The sequence below is a fragment of the Folsomia candida genome, unplaced genomic scaffold (genome assembly GCF_002217175.1).
Source record: "Folsomia candida strain VU population unplaced genomic scaffold, ASM221717v1 Fcan01_Sc059, whole genome shotgun sequence".
In the NCBI taxonomy this organism is placed as follows: domain Eukaryota; kingdom Metazoa; phylum Arthropoda; class Collembola; order Entomobryomorpha; family Isotomidae; genus Folsomia; species Folsomia candida.
This window is the reverse complement of record NW_019091251.1, coordinates 155,282-173,370: the sequence shown is the minus strand read 5'-3', so window position 1 is coordinate 173,370 and position 18,089 is coordinate 155,282. Positions and strand designations below refer to the sequence as shown.

Sequence of the window (18,089 nt, the reverse complement as noted above, 5' to 3'; positions counted from 1 at the left end):
GTCATTTTTTTCGTTTTTTCTATATATTGTTCGTGTTTATCAAATGTTATCTATTCCACTTCAAAACCGTACAGATACCATATATTCTGCGTCCAATGCCGGTGGTCCGGACCTCCTAGCTCAAAAACGAAGGGTACTTTGTAGGAAGACCGACTTTGGTCGAAATTGCGACAAAGTGCCCTTAATGCTAACTTTCTTAATGACCGCTGGTTCGATTTGCTTCAAATTTTGGTATCTTATTGACTCTTAGTAAGCGAATATAGTTAAATTACCGGTAGGTCGAAATCGACCTGCGTGACCTTGTTTCAGAGGTCAGCGGGATAAATCGGAAGATAAAGTCTCACATAACCCCATACGTGGCGTATCGTTGAAAAGGCCTTGATGAGAGGATTCAGAATATGTGTACTTTGTGGGGTCTTGGATCACCCCCTCGTGGTCCAGGGGCAGAAGAATATTTTTGAGTCCCTCTGTATATTTGTCCTATTAGCTTCCAATCTACGGCTGTGTTAAATTCTGGAGAATCGAGATTTCTTGTCTCTCTGCGTCTGGACCACGAGGGGGTGATCCAAGACCCCACAAAGTACACATATTCTGAATCCTCTCATCAAGACCTTTTCAACGATACGCCACGTATGGGGTTATGCGAGACTTTATCTTCCGATTTATCCCGCTGACCTCTGAAACAAGGTCACGCAGGTCGATTTCGACCTACCGGTAATTTAACTATATTCGCTTACTAAGAGTCAATAAGATACCAAAATTTGAAGCAAATCGAACCAGCGGTCATTAAGAAAGTTAGCATTAAGGGCACTTTGTCGCAATTTCGACCAAAGTCGGTCTTCCTACAAAGTACCCTTCGTTTTTGAGCTAGGAGGTCCGGACCACCGGCATTGGACGCAGAATATATGGTATCTGTACGGTTTTGAAGTGGAATAGATAACATTTGATAAACACGAACAATATATAGAAAAAACGAAAAAAATGACCGAAATTTTCAGGTCAAGGGCATTATAGATTTTGACCTAGGGGGTTCATTACTTCATGTCAGTAAGAACGACCTCAAATGAGAGGCCCATGCCAAGTTTGGTGAGGTTATCTGCTTTGGGGGCCGAGAAAAAGCTGACCCAGCGCTGGGGTCTTTTGGGGTCGTCTGGGGGCGAGTGGGTGGGGCAATTTGACTAAAAATTATTTTTCCGATTTTTTTTGCCGGGATGTGAGTCCATTTCGGGTACTTATTTTTAAATTAAAAAATAGAGTTACAGTCAATGTATACCATTAGCGAGAGTCCGTCAATATAAACATTTTGTGAAACACAAAATTGTCTTACTGAATCAACCATGTTGCAAAAATGCAGAATTGCTTCATCATTTAGATCATGTGAAATTTATGCAGGTTTAAGAACTTTTCGCCGTTTTTGGTGAGTGTTTTTTTTACCGCTACTTACCACTTTTATTCACGAATTCTACTAATTTTCTACAGATTTTCCTTACTATGTCAGGAAAAAATGACCATTTATTAAACTTGCACCGCAGAATATAAAGAATTTGCAGATAATTAAATTGTGTAAATATTCGTAAATTACACAGATGCTACAATTTTATCCGCCGTATTGTACTTTTTTCACGATTTATTAACATATTTACCTACATTATAACTTTAATACATATTGGCAACGACATTCTAAGTGTGCCTCAACAATTTATGTATTTCTACTGTAAACACATTCCTAAAATAAATAAACCTTATTTTTTTATTTATTTGTTAATTTTTTATATCGCTCCCTCATTAAGATACCATTTCGCTTTCGAAAGTTTGGATGAATAAATTATTTCAATAATGTCATCCATGATACCCGTCCAAAACTCATTAATTCCTAAAATAACGTATATATCTACTATTTTATTAATTTGGTCTTACAGTCGGCCAAGCCTCCATATTGACCCAATTCTCTTCCAAGTATTTTGCAGACTATATAAATTACTTACTGGCTACAAACTCGAATTTTTAGGGTAATTTATAGGTAATTTAAGGTGATGAGTCTAATTCACAAAAAACGATAAACAAAAGCATGCACAAAATATTAATTTCTCGCACGACTAACACAAACCATTCTGGAGGGGAAATTTAAATTATATTACAAATATTTTACAACTCGAATTAAATAATTAGCAGAAAAAATAGAATTTATGACCACCCCTGGGCATCTTGTAGTTCGTCGTATGCAGCCAACGTTCTGGGATGATCATCCCCCAAGCTGATTTTTAATTTATTAAACACGATCTCCAAATGATTCTTCGCATCTTCATGAAATCCCATTTCCCGCAGAACAAATGCCAAGCCGCGTCTTGTCCGAATAGTGTCGAAATGCTCCTCACCCAACACCTGATTCCTTGATTGTAGGACATCCTCAAATATTTCTTTTGCATTAGCATAATCATTTTCATAGTACAAACATAGTCCGACGGCATGCTTGGTTCGGAGTGTTTCCGAATAGCTTGACCCATATCTTGAACATCGCCATCCGTATACTTCCGTCAATATTTCCATTGCCTGCTCTAAATTTCTTGCAAAGATGTTCCTTAGCCCTAAATTGTGCTTGGAAATGTATATGCTTTTTAGATCTTCTGGATATTTTCGCTGCCTACTTTCAAGAATATTTTTGTTGCGCTGTATTGCATCCAAATCATCCGGAATAGAAATTGCGAGTTGGTGTGCGATACGGAGAGTGTCTTCATCATCGATGCCAAATACAGTCGTGCTCTTTTCGAGTAGTTTCTCCAAAATCTTCGTTTCTTCTTCCGTTCTGTCCATCCATCCAATTGAAGTAGCAAGTTCCCTTTCCATCCTCAATGTGTCTCGATTGTTCTCTCCCAAACTATGTTTTAAAATATTAACATTGAGCAGAGCGAATTCGTAAGCTTCGTTAAAAAGTGAAAGCTTCAATAGACGACCAACAAGCTTGACAGGAAATGCGGAGTGATCACGTACCACGGAGTCCATATTAGCTGCATGTTTCCATATTTGCACCGCATGACCAATTTCACTTCTGGACCAGCCCTTGATCACGAGATTAGTCAGTATCCGTCGAATATGTTGTTCATATTCAGACTTGCTCTTCATGAGATACCGAGTAACATCCTGCACTAACCGATGTATCGTTAAAACACGGTTACTTGAGATGATCAAGGAATGCGTCTTGAGCAAACGCAGACCATCTTCAATATCATCAAGAGATATCTCAAATAAGTTACTCATCTTGGTGAGCAAAAAATCTACCGCTATTTCATCCGGCTTCATGAGGGAGATCAGTCGCAAGAGCATAAAGGCGTTCTCGCCAGAGCTCACATGTAGGTCACTTCTTTTTATCGGACATAATTCCCTGGACAAATTTGACACATCCGTCGACCAGGTAACGCAGTTTCAGCCAGTATGCTTCTTCTAGAATTAAAGTAATAGTCAGCACTAATTTTTGAATGCAGGGTGCATCTAATGCTTACCAAGTACTGTTGTAGTCATTGTAGAACTCGAAATTTTGTACTGTCACAGGCAGTTAAAAAATCTGCGGAAATTATGTAACGACATTAACATTTGGTTTGACAAATTTTCTGTATCTGATATTTTTTATTATGGTATTTGTAAGACCAACAAGACCTCACTTATTTAGGCCCGAAATGAATAATTGTGCACCCGTGGGACGACCAACACCAAAAACAACTCTGGAAAGAAGTACTGATTGGGTCTTGAGTGATTAAAAGTAAGAAAGATTAGGAGGAATGTAGAAACAAGAAACTTTATTCGTTACAGAATTACGACTATTTTATTGCAGTATGTATTATGAAGGAGGAAAGATATGACAGTGATAAAGTTATTGCAATGACTCTCGTGATTCTGACTCATTACCATCCCTCTCGACGTAAATAGAAAAATATACATTGTCAGTTTCAGAATATGCTCTTAGCAAAGGTAGGATGTCCCAAAAAATTAGATAACTACCAACTGAATGGTGTATGATATGCTTATCTTATCATTCCTGCTTCATTGGGTTGGGGATACGAGCAGTCGGCAACGAATGAGGGCATGCCTATTGGCTGGTGCGAGTTGCGAACGAAAATGCCAAATATAGGCAATTAGGGTTAGATTATCTACTTATTACAAAATGAGAAGTTGAACAAAATGAGACGAACTGGATTAATGCAAAAATCGTGCAAAAATTATTTTTCCTTTGACTTCAATTATATTATGGAACCACGGGAAGGATTAAAATTCATACAATATTTAAAAAAGTAAATATGAATACCACAGAAATAATCATCAAAACCAGTTGTAAATCAGGTACTCATATAAAACTGATTTATTTAATATTTTTGTTATACTTTAACAAAATTAGAATCACGTCCTGAAACACTTGAACACGTGCATTTTCTCCGAACACAAAGTCAGAATGTGAAAAGCTCTTATCTTGAATAACAATGTGGCTTATAAGGTTCGGCAGTTCTCCAGAGAGTCGTGCGACATCCTACAGTATACAATATACCAAATAATTACCCGGGCACTTTTACAGCCCCTAAACTGCACATCATCCGGTATTAATTCAACACCGTGCAGACTGCATGTTGTTGGTGCCAATCATTCTTACTGAAGATGACAAATTTATACCAAGTGGTGACAAACTAATACCCAGAAATTAACACTGCCATGACTAGAACGGACTATTTGCAGTGTATTTACCTCAGGAAACTGGTTATTAAATCTTACCTGAGGTGTGCACGAGAGATCCCCGGTTGAGGAGAAGGTAGCAACTGGAGTAGAAATATGGACAGCCTCATACTTCGGGGGAGTAGATTGGCCATACACCTTTCTATTTGTTGACCTTCCATAATCATACATTTGTAACTGGCCGGCCGAAAAGCATTGAAGGCCGTGACACACGACTTTGATTGATGTTTTGTTTGCCGACCTTTTCCAATATATTTCCTGGCGGAGGCGCCAAATTTAAGAAATAATTATTAAATGTACGAGGTTATTAATCTTGTAAGGGGACATCAATAAATTATGTAATGCGAGAGGGGGAAGCCGGACAGAAGGTTCCAATTATATCGGGTCAATGTGACACGTTAAAAGATGAGAGCGGGATGTAGAAAATAACAATTTTTGCGTTACGTAATTTATGGACAGCCCCTAAAATAACTAACTTTCTCCATGTGCTGACTACTATTTTGACTCTTCACCTCTCCACTTGGATGCATGCAACATCCCGACAAAAAACGGATTTCTTTAGATTTCGGAACCACATACCGGATATGCTTATGAGTCGTGCGATTGGTGATTGGGTGTCTCCGAATGTAACTGCTCGCCCCCTGAGATTAAGACAAAATCGAAAAATAAATTTTGACACGTGGGAAATTTACACGTGGTTTTTTAAACTTATATTTTATGACCTACCACACAACTTCCAAGACCTAGGGATATTTTGAAAATTAAACCGCGAATATACTCCCCATAATGTGCCGGGGCCAACCCAACACAAACATTCACTTTCGAACAAAATTCCGGATTGGTGGATAACAGGGCAAAGAGAACCGTGAAACCCATGGAGTGCCCGACGTAGGATAGGTTTGCATTTCCGGTCAAGTCCAGAACATAATTAATAATTGCGGGCAGGTCGTATACACCCATTTCGTGAAACCTAAAAATTTATAAATAGTCCAAGGTCACGTGCCTTATTACTCTGCAAATCTATTAAGGCATAATATATATTCGGTATTTGATTCGATATTTTAATAATTTGATACAGAGGTCAAGTGTAACATAGAAATTTCGAAACATATCGAATTCAAGTTTTTCGATATTTCGATATTTAATTCGATACTCCGATATTTAATTCCATATTTCGATATTTAATTCGATTTTTCGATATTTTATTCGATATTTTATTCGATATTTCGATATTTTAGCATGAAAAATTTAATTATAAAATCGACTTTTCGAGATCTCAAAATATCGAAATACATCAAATTTACTTTTTCAATATTTCGATATTTTAAAATGTGATTTAATTCATAATATCGAAATACCGATATTACATGCCTTAATATATATTAAATTAATTGAAAAATATCTTACGAGAAATCCCAAAACTTCTTCGACTTCACCGACAACGACACATGTTTCATGGATGAACCCCGCAAAGTCGGAATCCAACAGTCGAATCCTTGCTCAACCAGAAGATAAGCTGTCAAACCACTCAAACCATTAATATTTCATACATACCATAAACTCAACAACTTACACAAACTGACATGTGGCAAACACCAATTGTCCCCGTGACAAGTCAGCCCGTGCACAAGCAGAACGGCAGGTTTCTTCGCATCTTCGGGAGAAATCTTTTCCTCGCGTTTTACCAATCTTTGCAATTTTAAGATGTATCCATCCTCCGTGATTACTTCGTGGTCGTCCAACATGAATGAGTTTTCTTCGTCGCTACAGCAGGTTTGAACAGTCTGCCGACTTTTTTCGGCATTATTATTATTATAACTCATTATAAACTAATTACTAAATTTCGGCACTTGTAATTTGCCAAATTTTGCAACCAGAATAAATCGCAACCTTAGATAAATTGGCAACTTAACTTAATAAACCAGTGTCAGCTTTTACGTGAACTTTTTTATTCGTCACTTAACAGATGATTAGATAGCTGGCAGAGTGCTTAAACAATACCATTTTATCTTTGCTGTGCTTTTAGTCATAAAAAAATGTGTGGGCACTGACACTCTTTACTTGTCCGTGATATTGTAGACCTACAATGTGTCGAGTACATATATCCTTCCATGGATAAATGGGCATGTAGAATACAGAGATGAGTACATAACGATCATGGATAAATTGCATGGTGGAGATGCAATTATTCATAATTGAGATTCATGGAGCAGGACGAGCCTGACAAATCTCCAGTGGAGAAGCTGAGCAACAGGTAGATATGTAAATTGTGTGCACAATGGATAACATGCATATGTAAGTGTGTGGATGGTTAAATATTTTACATGGAGTGAGTTTGCAAAAAATTATTTACTTATCGTCAAAGATATGAATGGATTTATATATCGTATAATTTTGCAAATTTTTAAAATTTACAAATCACACAAAATAAGATAAATAATTTTTGCCAAAAATAGATTCTCTTGTCTTTATAAATCCTGTACCAGTAAATGACGGGTAATTTCAAAAATCCGTATTAAATAAATCCACATTTTTCGAAATTTTTTTTTCGTATTTTCTGCATGAATTTGTAAATATGTGTATCCTGTCATTCCCTGGAATTTATTAAATCATATTACGACGCATAAGTTCATATTACATCTGTATTTTTACAAAGATAATGGGGGAACTCACATCAAAGTTTGTAAAATCCGTAACTGCGTTGCATTTGTAGTCTTGCGAATTTTTACACACATTTTTGGCGAATATAAACTAACGAACTGTCAAGTAACTTACCTACGCAGGTCATAAGCATTTTTTTCGGTCGTAAACTAAAGTTCTTGAACTATTTGGGTTCACGGTAGAAATTCGTTGCCTAGTTACCGTAATTTGGGTGTTTTTAAATATTCTTTTCTATAGATTTTTACGAAACGTTTCACAAAGTCAATTAACATCAAACGTTTCTAACTTTACAAACTATACGCAGTTACGCAGGTTACAAACTTGCCATGAGATTCCCCAATAAAACAGACAATTTGATGTCATTCATGTAAATCTGAATAAATCATAATTTCCTAATAAATAATTCTGACATACCTATCAAATATATTCATTCATTCCACCATATGCTGTCCAAATAATTACTTACAATAGAGAGGCAAACCATGTTCAACCCAGATTATTTTTTGACCACCTCAATTTAAAAGAACAACTCTTTAGAAACAACATTCGGTGCGGCACTTGCGCAGATGCGTAAAACTCAGAAAGTTCTAGGCGCCGCAAGTTCGCGAAAACTCTTGATTTCAAGAGTTTTGCCGGGGATTAATCCCCGGCTTCAACCTGTCGTGCAAAAAATGAATGCCAACATATGCCATGTATTTGCAAATTGTGAAAATTTGCAATGTTTTTAAAATTCCAATCAAATTTAAAGTTTAAAAATGTTTCTTATTGGAAACAAATTGCGAAAATTTTGAGCGAATGAGATTTGGAACAATTTTCATGAAAAACGTTCGAATTGATGAATTTTTCATAATTGTTTGCTATATTGCAAATTTTTTGCAAGAAGAACATTCTTTCGTTTTATGAAACTTTTTTACAGTGTATTAAACTTTTTAATTTTGTTGAAATTTCCCCAAAAACGACGAGATTTCAATTTGGGAAATTTTGCAAATTTTTACAATTTGCAAAAACTTGGCAAATTTTTGCATCCATTGTTTGCATGACAGATTGAAGTCGGGGATTTATCGAAGAAGATTTCCGTATCATATATGAGACAGTTAAAGCTTGAAAATCAAGAAAGATCTGAGCTGCTGTTGCAAAGCATAAATTTCTATTGAAATCAAGCGTTTTCGCGAACTTGCGGCGCCTAGAACGTTCTGAGTTTTGCGCATTTGCGCAAGTGCCGCACCGAATGTTGTTTCTAAAGAGTTGGTCTTTCAAACTGAAGTGCTAAGAAAATAATCTGGGTTGAACATGGTTTGCCTCTCCATTGTTAGTTCATTGGCCCCTTGTGCTTATTTGGGGAGAAAAATCATAACCATTCACACTTTATCTGAGACATGATGAAGTTCCAGCTCGCTTTTTCCTTGGGGATCGTATTTGCCCTTCAGTTACAACTGGTACATATATAAATTGGTTTATTTTGGCAAATTTATCCCTTATATCCCAATCCTTATCTCTACTAAGGATCGCAATTGTTTATTTCTGTTTATTTTTGTTTATTTTGTTTATTTTCAATATTTTCAAAATCAATGAAAAGATAATCCAACAAGTCATTTATCAATTTTGTGTTAGGAAACTATTTTAGGGCATCATTTTCTTATTTGGAGTAATTTACGCCACGAAATTTGATAAAACAGCAGAATTTAATTATCTTTTAAATAACTTAGAAGCCGTTATCGATAAATGAAATGAAATTAATTTGAACAAACTAAACAAAAATAAACAAAGCAAAACCATTGCGATCCCTAATCTCTACCGTAATTTAATTTCCAGTCCGAATGCATCACTGGAAACTCAACTTGGGACCCACAAAGCCATGACAAAAAAAATACACGACCACTCAAAAATAAGAACCAAAAACCCCGACCATCCCAAACTGACAAGAACTTGGAAAACTCGCCCCTTATCGACATACTTAATGCCGCCTCTAATGGGACATTACTCCGGAACTTGCCGGACTACGCGATGCCACTCTTAATCCAAATAATTCGTCCCATGGCAGCTCAGATACGAGAATCCGCCACGAAATCCAACCAGACATCTTCATCGCCATTAATGGACTTGATAACATCAATTCGGAATTCTACCATCATGGCGGCCCCAAAACGGAGGGCCCAGTTGCAAGAACAGATACAAAGATGGAGGAACACTTTCAATTTTGGAGGGGGGATTACTTCCCCAAATTCGGATGGAAATGAATCTGGGAAAATTACGTCTCCACCGACAACCTCGGTATTTGGTGGATTTTCCTCTGGTCTGGCAAACCTTGTCAGGTGCAACCCTATCGACAGGTTTAATGGGGCTTGTGTCTAGGTACGTTGGGATAATTAGTAACTAATATTCAATTGTTATACGTAAGTTGTACATGTCTACCCAAAACAAAGCGCGATAATTAAGGAAATTCGTGTACAATTGTAAAATGCATCCATTCCAGATCTTCACAATTTTGTGACAAAGTTTGAGTCCACGCCGATTGTAGATGGTGGAGTAACAAGTCAAGGTCCCGAAAACCGGGATTTCTTAGTGAGGCGTGGGTGTAATTAAATTTTCCGATATGCGTTTTTATTTGCATTGTTGTCGTCAATGGCATTTATAAATTATTCCACTGGACCTATTTTCATCGAATTTTTCAAAATGGAGCATCGGAGAAAGTTTGGCATTTCGTCACCGATTTTGGCCATTAATAGCTTAAAATTTACAGAAGGACATGGTCTAACTCGTGGGAGAAAATTTAGATTAACATAATGTTCCAATAATTTGCAATAGATTTTTAAGTGAAATCAAGTTCAAATTTTGGCAGTTTTTAGCACATAACTCGGTTCAGAATAAACAAATCGCTTTGCCTCGTTCCAAATCGTCTCTAAATTTTGAAACAATGTTCTGTGTCAAGTTTCATCCAAATCGGTTGAGAAATGCCAAAGTTATCCCATATTGTCACCTTTTTCAGGTGGACTAAATGCATACTTACAATGCACTCCTGTTGGCGGCTACACTCGGATTTCGATGGGACCAATTTTAATTTGTTGAGGGACCAAAATAAGCGGACCCGTATTTTAACATTTTCTTGAATGCGCGATTTTAAATGCTTGGCGGAATTTTCAAAATAATTTTCAGCCAAAATCTAAGGTTTTCAAAATGCTGTAATTTTTCGAATTTTGGTGCGATTTCAAAAAATCAAAAATATCTATGTATGCTTAGAATCAGTCCCTCTAGAATAAAAAAAATCCATTTTCAAAAAATTTTATAAATTCGAATTTTGTCGATGGTTTTTATATTTCGAAAATCAAAAGTTGGGTAAAAATTTTTTGCATCAATTGATGCTAATTAATATGCCCCATGTGCAAATCTTAGCAAATTAGTAGCACCATTGGTCTCGAACAGTCGGTAACACAAAATGGTGCCAAACAATTGAGAACATAGATGCAAAACACACCAAACGTGCATAAGAACCGAAAAAATAACTAGAATTTTTACTTCGAATTTGTCACGATTTTATGTCAAAATTATGGATTCACTTTCCTCGTTTATTTTCCACCTTTGGTGAAAAATTATATCACAATTATGCATATCTTTTGTCCGCCTGTTCTGCACCATTAATGCAAAATTATGCAAAAATCATTATTACAGGGTGAGCTACTTCTACCGTTACAACGGTTTATTTTCGCTAAAAATGTGTGTAAAAGTTCGTAAGATTACAAAAGTATCGCAGGTTACGAAGGTTACAAACTTTGACGTGAGTTCCCCTATTTATTAATAAATATAATTTACGTACATATGTCACGCTTAGGAACCTGCGTAACTTGGTAAACTTTTAGACATACTCTTGTATATATGTAAATATGTATGTACAACTTAGAATTTCTTTCATTTAAATATGTAATAAAATAGTCTAAATGCATACGTGAATATCAATACGAAAATAATGTGTATTTGGATTATTTCATTGTTTAATTATGCCGACAAAAACCGGACATGATTATTTTCAGTGTATTATAAACACTGTCGGGATAACCAACCATACCGAATTTTGAAGATAACATATTAATATGGTTTCCGTCAGAGGAAACCAATTAATAACTTGTAGGATGTATGTACACTCTAAACAAAATTTTAATGAATAATTACTGCGCGGAGTGCATATATGACTCTACCGCGATAGTAATGATTTGGTATTAAAACAATACTATATGGTAAAAAAAGTAACACAAATTAGTGTTAAATTATTACCAAAAAGTGATATTTTATTACTAAATCAATACCAACATGGTGTAAATTTTTAATTGCGTCACGGTAGAGTCATATATCTACTCCGCTGATTTTTTTTATTACCAAGTTGCTAAGAGTGTACATATGTATGTCATACTTAAGGATATGAGCTTATAAATAACCACAGCTCTTCCTCTTTTCCGTCATCCGTTGGTAACAACAGGATGAGGTTTAACACACATTAAAGAATCTGGTAATTTATAAAGTTATATATTGTCACCGGGCTACTAATAGACAGACTTTTTACAGAATGGTAATCAAAATGTTACTGTTGATTGGCTGGTAATTAGTGACATTTAACGGATACAAGTTACATATGTATAACCACTTTGGTCATATTTTAATTACCATATGCTAATATGTTAGAAAAGTCTATATATTATCGGGCCGACGACTATATTTGACTTCATCTATTGCCAGATTATTTAGAGTCACATTACAAAAAACCATCAGGACACACGTTAATTTTACATAATTTGATCCAGTATTGAGCTCTGTTCATTCAGTCATTTCACAAAATGGTGAAAATTCTAGTTCTTCTCTTAATTACGATAATTGTGGCTAAGGGTGTACCTTTAGACGACAATGAGGATCAGGTATATTTTTAAATATTGCTATTAACGATGCGAGTGCAAAAACGGATTTTTCAAAACGATGTTTAGTCCTCATTAGAATTAGAAACCGATTCATAATTCTGTGGGCACCAATATTCTCCACAGAATTACGGACACGTTTTCAAGTCCATTAAGAAATGAGTACTAAATATAGTTTGTAAAAAATTCGTGTCTCTCGAACAGCCAAGCAGACATTCTTGTACAATTTGATGCAGCAATTAAAGTCAAAGATTGCTAAATTCCATAACCGCAAATTATTAAGACCACTTTAATTTAAAGGAAATTAAGCAGGACGAGGTTCGAACTCGGCCACAGGAGGAAACTCCGTCGCCAGAAGAATTGCAATTTCTCGCCGATTTGCAAGCAGAGAACGGGAAAAAGTATTCTGATCTGTCAGACGGGGAGAAATATCGCTACTGGAAAAACCATGTTGACCGAGTGGTTCACTGGTACAATAAGATTCATGGATTCCTAAAAAATCAGTATGAGAATTTGCGGTCATAAACTTAACCCGATATTTAAATTTGTATTTGCTTTGAAATTTTGTAAATAAAGTTTTAGTAAGTAATTTCATACGTAGTAATTGAGAAAAACATAATAATATTAGCTTTTAGTAATAATTTGCTGCATGATGATTTATTAAAACATATTATTGCATTATCGAAGTTATCAGTATTCCACTAATATTCAGTATTTAGTAGTCCAGTAATTCCTAAGTGCGTTTAACCTGCTTTAACCGACACGCAGGAGGTTCTTATCCGAATCCGGGTTTTTTTCTCTTTGTGAAAAGTTTCTTTGTGGATACACACTGGTATCGATCCAATTCAGCTGCCTAGCTTGAAAGTCGTACACTTCAGTATTTACAAAAGTCAGCAGTTATCCACTTACTTATTTTTGGAACTTTGGCAAAGTTTAGAAATTCAATACAAGTTCATTTTTGACCGGATAAAGTCCGGATATAGTCCTTTGAAGGAAGAATCAAACGGATAAAATCCAATTGGACACTTCCAACTAGAATCTTAAAACTCTTGTAGTACAAGAGTTATTGATATGTGACCTTACCGCCTTGGATGCAGTCCAACAAGTTCAAAATTCGCATGCCACTTTTGACCCAGCTCCAAATCCTGGTCAGCTCCTCAGTTGTCCCCGATTTTTGGGAGTATCTTATCCCAGACCTCGATAAGCATGGAAAAGGCCTGGAAATACCGCAAATCAAAACTTTAAGTATTTCCTTTACAACGGAAGATTGCGAGTCCGTCCACGTGACCAGATTTACCCGGATATTTCCGAACCTCACCCTGTTCCAGCACGTAGCCAGATTAGGGGACCGATTGCATCGTTGCGACCACACAATTCGGGATGCCCGACTCGTCAAAACTGACAGGTCTGAGGACAACGCAGAATTATTGGAGGGATCGATTCCTCACGCTTCATATTTCATTGATGGTGATGTCCATCGCATTATGAAAATGACAAATTCACCAGACGCGTCTTTTTGGGATTAAGTTGAGATTTTGAAGTTTTTTCTGCCTTGAATTGGAGCCACAACGGTTGGAAATTATTAAAACAAGGGAATTTCTCTACACGCCCCTCGTAGATTTTGAAATCACAGGATCGAAGAAAAGGCCCAATGCGTTGTAATACCATTATCATGCTTGCGCCAGACACCAAAATCTGCCAAAAACACAAAAATATCCCTGATTTCACTCGTTCAAACCCTTCCCATAAATCAAATTTTACTCGGATTTATACGAGGATAGTTATACAAAGATATTTTATGCTTTTTAATATACCTACACAAAATTAGCCAAAATGTTCCAAAGTCTGAACCACCTTTAGCAAAGTTGTGTATTTTATTAATTGTTTAGCCTAATAAAGAAAACGCTTACCACGAAAAATATGTTAATAACACGGCAACATTATCCAAGTTTCTAGTTAAATGGTAAAGATTTCTTAAACTCTGCATTAAACTAACATTCTACCACATTGTCAAATACGACTAGATAATTTACTAAATTCTCACATCCAACACATTTTTGAGAGCGTCGTGATTTTCATTAATAATATTTTAAAGAATTTTACTCGATCCCATTGTTAAACCGGAAACGATTATTGATTTAAAAATTCTCAAGGCTTTGTCGCTCCGAAAACTACATATGTATCATCACCGATATATCGCGATATACTTATGTACGAATGAAAATGTTTACACGCTGGAGCTCGCCTTATCCCGGTCTCGTAAATTGGATAAGTTACTTATAACTTATGATTTATAAGTACGTAAATGTTTCCTCGTTGTATGGATGTTTTTACACATTTACTTTACTCCGACAAAATTATGTAGCCTACCAACCATTTGACTTTTTCAAAATTTTAAATTTTTTAAGTGGAATGTTAAATTCCGGAGGTATTTATTTCCCGCTAGTAAAGTTGCTACCGCTCTCACAAGGGAAGGTTCCCGACTGCTTATCGTGTCCAGGGTACCCACTATATCTTTTAGAATCTACCAAGGCACCAAACGAAGGATCCATTCATATTTACGTGTTAATCGCATATTTGGCGCCAAACTTAAAAAGCAGCGTTTTCGACCAATTTCAAACCTCCATAACTTTTCCAGTTTCCGTGTGATTTTCAAAATTTAGGGCTTAAAATGATCACAAAGGTCAGAATTTTATGAAATAACTAAAAAACGAAACATTTTTATTTTTTGATATTTTTTTAGCGAATCCCCAAGGGTGACCCTTGGCAAGGGCAAGAAAATTACAAAAGTTTGACAAAAATTGGAACAATAAATTTTTTGAAAAATTTCATGGCATACGAAAGTTGAACTCTTTTTAATGATTTTTGGATTTTTTTTTAAATCGGCCCAGGATTTCAAAAGTTATGGCGGTTTTAAAAATAAAAACATACAAATTTGGTGAATTTGGCGACACGCCATGGCGCCAAATATTAGTTTTACTCGGAAATATGAATGGATTCATCATCTAGGGTCCTAGATTCTAAAGAACATAATGGGTATCGTGGGGACGAGGGGCACCTCGAAGTGTCCGTTGTAAGTTTTTTTAGATGGAAAAACGAATATAATATTAATGAGGATTAATGAAATTAGGATTTAATGAATTACGGATTAATTTCAAAGATTTCGCGATTGAAGACTGAGATTATAAATTAAATTACGCTAGGGATTACGATTAATATTGGATTAAATATCTCGCATTATTTAGTAGGATTTGGGATTAGATTAATTCAATCACATTTTAATCCCAGATTGGGATTAAGATAACATTTCTCACGAATTTGGTTTAAATCCAGTCCATGTTTCCTATGGTTTACCAGGACGGTCTCTGAGAACTTTTAGCATTTGTAGCTGATTTAATATCAATTTGGTCTGGAAGTAATTAATGGCACCGTTTGGCTGCCGCATCGGGGCTTGTTTTTCATTCAGCGGGGCTCAACTTGTAAGCAATAGAAAATTTATTTATATTTCTAAATCTCGAATAGTTAGGAAGGTACTGATTTTTCGGTATTAAAGTTGCTCCGGTTTGGTATTAAAATACTATTAATTAGTCCGTAAAAATTTACTACTGAAGTGACGAAACTTTAATTCCGAGCAATTACTACACGGTATTACTGACCCATAGTTGAGTCATATACTTGTGCAGAATATAGATGGTATTACTATTTCAAAAGTGTAGCATTATTTTCAAGAATGTATGAATTCCGCATGGTATGATTTTACTACTGGATTTCTCCAAGTGTATATGGGAAGTATTTAAAGCCGTTTTATAAAACTAAAGCACCAACTATTCTACATCAAATAGGAGACAATTCAGCTGGGAGAAAATTGGTTACTAATCGGTAAATACTGCTTAAAATATCCTTAATTTACTCAGGTCTGATTTGCCCCCTATCCGGCGCGCCAACCAAGTCTGGGTCTATCTAAACCGAGAATCTCCCTTCAACACGTGGACGAATTTTACCCTTTACAATAACCTCTTCAACTGGACCATGACCTACCGATCCGACGCTGACGTGATACACAGCTATATGAGAGTAATACCTAAAACGAATATCAAATTTCCCATCTCCTTAATTAACGAGGAATACCAGACCTGGATTAATTTGACCCGCAAGAAAGCTAAACTCGCCGCCTTGGTCGTCTCCCATTGTGATACTCCCAGCAAGCGGGAATATTTGGTCGCTAAACTGAAACGTTTCCTTAATATCGACATATTTGGTGGATGCGGGACTAAATCTTGCCCACCCGGCATTACTTCGGAAGACAGCTGTTTCACAGGAATCAGCAACACGTACAAGTTCTATTTGGCCTTCGAGAATTCCCTGTGCGATGAATATGTCAGCGAAAAATTCTTCCGAGCGATGAATCTTACCTTGATTCCGGTCGTATTTTATTATCTCAAATTTCTGGACGGGAATGAGGAAGAATACGTCAAATATTTCTGGTGGAGGAAACACTACAAGGTTGCCTGATCGTATGGGTGGTGCCAACTCTGTGAGAAGTTGAGCAACGGAAGGAACTATATTGTTAGGAAGACAGTGAAGAATTTAGACAGTTGGTACAGATTCAGACCTGGCATAAACATGACTTCGCGGTGTGTGGAACATTCCAGAAAATTCCTTTAAAATTAGCATGAATTTTTTCCAAAGGTTGCAACTACACGTGATTATAGGTTCACTTGCATTGTATTTGTTTAAAATATTGTAATTATATTTAACCAATCAAATTATTGAGTAAAGAAATGCCATGGGTTCCTAAAATTGTCCGTTCCATGGAGGTGTGGCTGAAAACCTGAATGATTATCGTGGATATCTCATAGTACAAATGAGTGCGAACTTAATATTTACGACGAGTTAACCAATTTGTGCACTCATGTATGTGAAATGCATCATTTCAGCAACAATTGCAAAATTTGAAGCATGAGACACCAAATCCGAACTCTTGTCCCAAAGTCAAACAGACCCAGATGTTTGACATGTAGATACTAGCGTTACAATCTCTGTAATCTCTGAGGACAAGCCGCATGGATGCATATCTTGTTTATGAATTCCTTGCTTGTCCAAATTATAATTTCACTTCAATTCTAAAATTGTAATAAAATTTTTATGGTCTTTAAGAAATCACTTTTTTTGTAAGAGTAGCAAACATACATACATTATTATAAGTGTAATGTTACATACCAGCTTGAATACATTGAATGTATATGATAATGGGAGGTGGTGAGTTCGTTTTCCACTGCGGTAACCCATTTTTTAACAAATCGCGATTCTGCATTTAATTCAATAACGAGAACCAAAAGTACTTAAATACTAATTTTTGATACGCAACTGTTTCGTTAGGCGTCGGGGTACTTAAATGGAGATCAAGATTAGCTGTAATTTCGTTATTGCTTTGACAATCGACCCACTCGATGCTTCCAGCATCAAACACAGTACACAACCTGCTAAACAAACCCCACAAGCATAGAAGCCGGCCAGAATCTTCGAATTGTGGTGTAATTGTGATGCCCTACTGAATCTTGGACGCCAATTTTCATAGTAAGGAAACAATTTGGGAGGTTTAAATAATCGAAACAAAGATTCCCACTTGAAGTGTATTCCAGACGACAGCATAATCTTGATACGCTTCTCGATATAATTTCCAGGATTAGGAAATATTGCCCATCCACGAATTGTTCTAAAAAACGAATCCTCTCCACTAAGATACTTTACGTTGATTTGATTGTCATTCAGAAATGGGAGTATCGTACCAACATTTTCTGTAGTGTCTAGAAA

At 36.1% G+C, this 18,089-nt stretch overlaps 4 protein-coding genes across 14 annotated transcripts; 3 read left to right on the top strand and 1 right to left on the bottom strand.

The window, feature by feature from the left end:
• Window positions 1-1,609: 1,609 nt before the first annotated feature.
• On the bottom strand, window positions 1,610-6,752 carry LOC110862506 (lipase member K). 10 transcript variants are annotated; one of them, XM_035845581.1, is made up of 9 exons: window positions 6,290-6,726; window positions 6,124-6,232; window positions 5,443-5,686; window positions 5,193-5,357; window positions 4,756-4,974; window positions 3,657-4,516; window positions 3,498-3,559; window positions 2,989-3,438; window positions 1,610-2,875 (listed from the first exon to the last, which is right to left on the bottom strand). In XM_035845581.1, exons 1-6 carry the CDS (start codon window positions 6,537-6,539, stop codon window positions 4,352-4,354), a joined length of 1,152 nt encoding a protein of 383 aa, XP_035701474.1. In that variant the 5' UTR covers window positions 6,540-6,726; the 3' UTR covers window positions 1,610-2,875; window positions 2,989-3,438; window positions 3,498-3,559; window positions 3,657-4,351. The 10 variants fall into 10 exon arrangements, with proteins under 10 accessions (XP_035701474.1, XP_035701477.1, XP_035701478.1 ...); XM_035845584.1 differs by having other exon boundaries at window positions 1,610-3,438; window positions 3,652-4,516; XM_035845585.1 differs by having other exon boundaries at window positions 1,610-3,435; window positions 3,652-4,516.
• A 1,980-nt stretch (window positions 6,753-8,732) lies between these two features.
• LOC110862511 lies at window positions 8,733-10,620 on the top strand. Of its 2 annotated transcripts, none has more exons than XM_022111699.2 (3): window positions 8,733-8,813; window positions 9,190-9,729; window positions 10,364-10,620. In XM_022111699.2, exons 1-2 carry the CDS (start codon window positions 8,754-8,756, stop codon window positions 9,727-9,729), a joined length of 600 nt encoding a protein of 199 aa, XP_021967391.1. In that variant the 5' UTR covers window positions 8,733-8,753; the 3' UTR covers window positions 10,364-10,620. The 2 variants fall into 2 exon arrangements, with proteins under 2 accessions (XP_021967391.1, XP_021967393.1); XM_022111701.2 differs by lacking the exon at window positions 10,364-10,620 and adding an exon at window positions 9,851-9,981.
• Window positions 10,621-11,927: 1,307 nt separating this feature from the next.
• On the top strand, window positions 11,928-12,871 carry LOC110862512. The gene is made up of 2 exons (XM_022111702.2): window positions 11,928-12,278; window positions 12,576-12,871. Exons 1-2 carry the CDS (start codon window positions 12,201-12,203, stop codon window positions 12,798-12,800), a joined length of 303 nt encoding a protein of 100 aa, XP_021967394.1. The 5' UTR covers window positions 11,928-12,200; the 3' UTR covers window positions 12,801-12,871.
• A 3,433-nt stretch (window positions 12,872-16,304) lies between these two features.
• Window positions 16,305-16,787, top strand: LOC110862489 (alpha-(1,3)-fucosyltransferase C). Its single transcript, XM_022111680.1, has one exon. The coding sequence runs from the start codon at window positions 16,305-16,307 to the stop codon at window positions 16,785-16,787; it is 483 nt and encodes a 160-aa protein (XP_021967372.1).
• Window positions 16,788-18,089: the final 1,302 nt, after the last annotated feature.